The sequence below is a fragment of the Oxyura jamaicensis genome, chromosome 33, assembly GCF_011077185.1.
Source record: "Oxyura jamaicensis isolate SHBP4307 breed ruddy duck chromosome 33, BPBGC_Ojam_1.0, whole genome shotgun sequence".
NCBI lineage: Eukaryota > Metazoa > Chordata > Aves > Anseriformes > Anatidae > Oxyura > Oxyura jamaicensis.
The window spans coordinates 554,105-557,766 of NC_048924.1; the positions used below are offsets into that span (position 1 = coordinate 554,105).

At 72.5% G+C, this 3,662-nt stretch overlaps 1 protein-coding gene across 1 annotated transcript in view; it reads left to right on the plus strand.

Annotated features, from left to right (window-relative positions):
* Positions 1–3,662, plus strand: part of KMT2D (lysine methyltransferase 2D) — a 24,298-nt gene that overhangs the window by 16,533 nt on the left and 4,103 nt on the right. Inside the window, 6 exon segments of the mRNA XM_035308860.1 lie at positions 1–2,334; positions 2,423–2,566; positions 2,642–2,806; positions 2,912–3,068; positions 3,172–3,253; positions 3,358–3,533. Coding sequence (XP_035164751.1) covers positions 1–2,334; positions 2,423–2,566; positions 2,642–2,806; positions 2,912–3,068; positions 3,172–3,253; positions 3,358–3,533 — 3,058 coding nt within the window.

A 3,662-nucleotide genomic window follows, 5' to 3' on the forward strand; every position in this document is an offset into this window, starting at 1 on the left:
GCGATGCAGCAGCCGGGCGTCATGGGGCAGGTGTCGATGCAGCAAGCGGGTGTCATGGGACAGACTTCGATGCAGCCACAGGGCATCATGGCCCAGACTTCAATGCAGCAGCCTGGTGTCATGGCACAGACACCGATGCAGCAGCCGGGTGTCATGGGACAAGCCTCCATGCAGCAGCCAGGCGTCATGGGACAAACTTCAATGCAGCAGCCGGGCGTCATGGGACAAGGTTCAATGCAGCAGCCGGGGGTCATGGCCCAGACTTCGATGCAGCAGCCGGGGGTCATGGGACAAGGCTCCCTGCAGCAGCCGGGCGTCATGGCCCAGACCTCGATGCAGCAGCCGGGCGTCATGGGACAAGGCTCGATGCCAGCAGCCATGGTAGGGCAGCAGCAGGTGGCAGCAGCCCCGCAGCCGGGGGCCGTGGGGCAGCCCATGGTGCCGAAGCAGCCGGCGGTGATGGGCAGCCAGCAGAGCCTGCTGGTGCAGCAGCTCTCGCCCCAGCAGCAGCAGCAGCAGCAGCAGCCGGGCTTGCTGGGCCACGCGCCTGGGCTGCAGCACCAGGCGGTGCTGGGCCACCCCCCGCCCCAGCGCCAGGTCCTTCTTGCCCAGCACCAGCAGCGGGTGCTGGGGTCGCCCCAGCTGGCACCGCAGCCTCCGGGGATGCTGGGGCACCGCCTCGTGCTCTCCCAGCAGCTGGGGCAGGCGCGGGCGCTGCTGGCCCCGCAGCAGCAGAACTCGGCAGCCGCCCAGCCGGGCCTCCTGGGCTTGGGCCAGGGGCAGCCCCCCATCCAGCACTTTCAGCAGCATGGGGCGATGGGCCAGGCTCCCTCCGTGCTGCACCTGAGTCAGGGAATGCAGCCGGCCCCGGTGGTCCTGGCTGCCAAGGACCAACCCGGAGGAGCGGATGGCAGCACCCTGCCCACCGAGGGCAGCGAGAGCGGGGGGCAGCTGCACGGAGGGGGCCCTCAGGAGCAGCAGCAGGGAGCCCTCAACCCCCCAGGGCTGGGGGCGCCGGAGCCCCAAGCCCCCAAGCACCAGGCTGAGCTGGGGCAGGGTCAGCAGCTCCTCTTGGGCTCCCCGCAGCCGGGCGTCCTGGGCTCCCTGCCTGCCCAACTGGGGCTGCGGGCGGCCACTGCACCGGGCCCCTTGCTAGCCCCACCGCAGAGCCCCGGGGCCACGCGCCCGGAGCTGCCCCAGCTGCAGGGGGACACCCCTGGGGCTGCAGAGCCGCAGACGGGCTGCGGGACGGGCAAGGTGCCGGCAGGCTCATTGCAGGGCCAGCCGCAGCCCCCCCGGCTCCAGAGCCCCGGGCAGCCCAAAGCAGGGCCAGCGCCGCAGCTGGGGGCCACCGCCACCACCGCGCTGTCCCCAGGCCTCCTGGGGCAGGTGCCGGGGCCGGTGATGGGCCAGATCCGGGCTCAGCTCCAGGGTGTCCTGGCCAAAAACCCGCAGCTGCGGCACCTCACGCCCCAGCAGCAGCAGCAGCTCCAGGCCCTCCTGGTGCAGCGGCACCAGCAGAGCCTGCTGCAGCAGAGCCAGGCGCTCCGGCAGCCCGGCCCCTTCCCCGGGCAGGCCCCGGAGCACAGCCCCCAGGCACGCCAGCCTCCTCCCCGCCCGCTGGGACCCCTCTTCCAGGCCCGGCCGGGTGCCCCGGCAGAGGAGCAGGGTGCGGGCGGGCAGGCACGGGGGCAGCCCCCTACCAGCACCCCTCAGCAGCCCCTGGCCGAGCTGGTGCAGGCAGCCCTGGCTGCTCGTGGCCCCCAGCCTGGTCTTGTCCGGCTCCCCACACCGCCAGCCCCCTCACCCCTGGGTACGGGCTGCATCCCCCAGCACCTGGCCAGCCCCGAGCAGAGTCCCCAAGAGCCAAAGAAGATGTCACCGGGGGTCCCGGCCTCGGCCCCCAGCCCCGCGGAGCAGGGGCTAGCACCCGATGCGGCGCGTGGCCCCTGGGACCCCGAGGCGCCCGGTGCGGACCCAGCTGACCCCACTGAGTCCCACGTCAACGGGGCTGTGCCGGTGGGCGAGCCCCCCCAGGTGTCGGTGAAGCAGGAGCCCAAGGAGGATGCGGCAGCGGCGGCAGCGGCGCAATGCGAGCTGGAGGGGGATGAGGCAGCCAGGCTGGAGGCCAACGGGGAGCCCGGGGCTGCCCAAGCCAGCAGCCCGCTGGTGCCAGGAGGCCGTTCCGATGCTGGTCACCTCCTGCTGCAGAAGCTGCTGAGGGCCAAGAACGTGCAGCTCTCGGCACAGTGCCCAGGCGAGCTCAACGGGCACGCCGAGGGCCGGGGCACCGGGATGGAGCCGCGGCCGCAGTCGGTGCTGCTGGGCCGGGAGGTGAGCAGGGTGCTGCGGGGTGGGGACGGGCACAGAGCGCTCCCAGGACCATGCTCAGCACAGCTCCCGTTCCTCTTTTCCTCCCCAGGACCCCTCCATCGCCCGCAAGCCAGCAGCCACCAAACCCAAACGGGTGCAGAAGGGGAACGAGCGGGTCCCGGCCTCCCGCAAGAAACTGCGCAAGGACGAGGGGCTGCGGCCCGGCGAGGCGCTGATGAAGCAGCTCAAACAGGTACGGAGAGGGGGGCCGGGGCTGCGGCCTGGGGCCGTCCCCGTCCTCGTCCCCCGCTCACCGCTCTGCCCCCAGGAGCTCTCGCTGCTGCCGCTGACGGAGCCGACCATCACAGCCAACTTCAGCCTCTTCGCGCCCTTCGGCAGCAGCCCCATCAACGGCAAGAGCCAGCTGCGGGGCGCCTTCGGCAGCGCCGTGCTGGACAGCGTGCCCGACTACTACTCCCAGCTGCTCACCAAGGTGGGGTGGTGGGGCTTCAGCTGCGTCCCCTGCCCCGACCTGGGGGCCCTGCGGCACCGCGGCGTGCTCACACCCCCATCTCCCTCCTCCCTCCCCCCCCCCCAGAACAACCTCAGCAACCCACCCACGCCGCCCTCCTCGCTGCCCCCCACGCCGCCCCCCTCCGTGCAGCAGAAGATGGTGAACGGCGTCACGGCCCCCGAGGAGCTGGGCGAGCAGCCCAAGGACGCCGACCCGGCCCGCGAGCCCCACGGCCAGAAAGGTGAGCCTGGATGGTGCAGGGTAGCACAGCCCCCACCCCACCCCCCCCCCAGCCACCTTGGGGGACCCCCAACCCCGGTGACGTTCGTCCCTTCCCCGCGCAGACACGTCGGCTGTGGAGGTGAAGAGCCTGGACCTGCTGGCGGCTCTGCCCACCCCCCCGCACAACCAAACCGAGGACGTTAGGTGAGCCACCGGCCTCATGGACCCCCCCCTGCCCCGGGGGGGCGGGGGGTGACATCGGCCGCTTGGCCTGCACCACCACGGCTGTGCCCCCTTTGTCCCCGCAGGATGGAGAGCGACGACGAGAGCGACTCCCCCGACAGCATCGTGCCGGCCTCGTCCCCTGAGAGCGTGCTGGGCGAGGAGCTGCTCCGCTTCCCCCTGCTCAGCGAGGCCAAGCCGGAGCTGGAGGAGCGCGTGCTGTCCCCCATCATCCCCATCATCCCCCGCGCCAGCATCCCAGGTGGGCTCGGGTGGTCCCGGGGGTTGGGGCACGGGCCTGGAATGTGCAAGGCGAGGCAGGAGGGGGGCGGGCGTGCACGTAGGTCGGTGAGGAGGGGGGCTCTGGGGCACGTGGGCTGGGTGGGGGGGG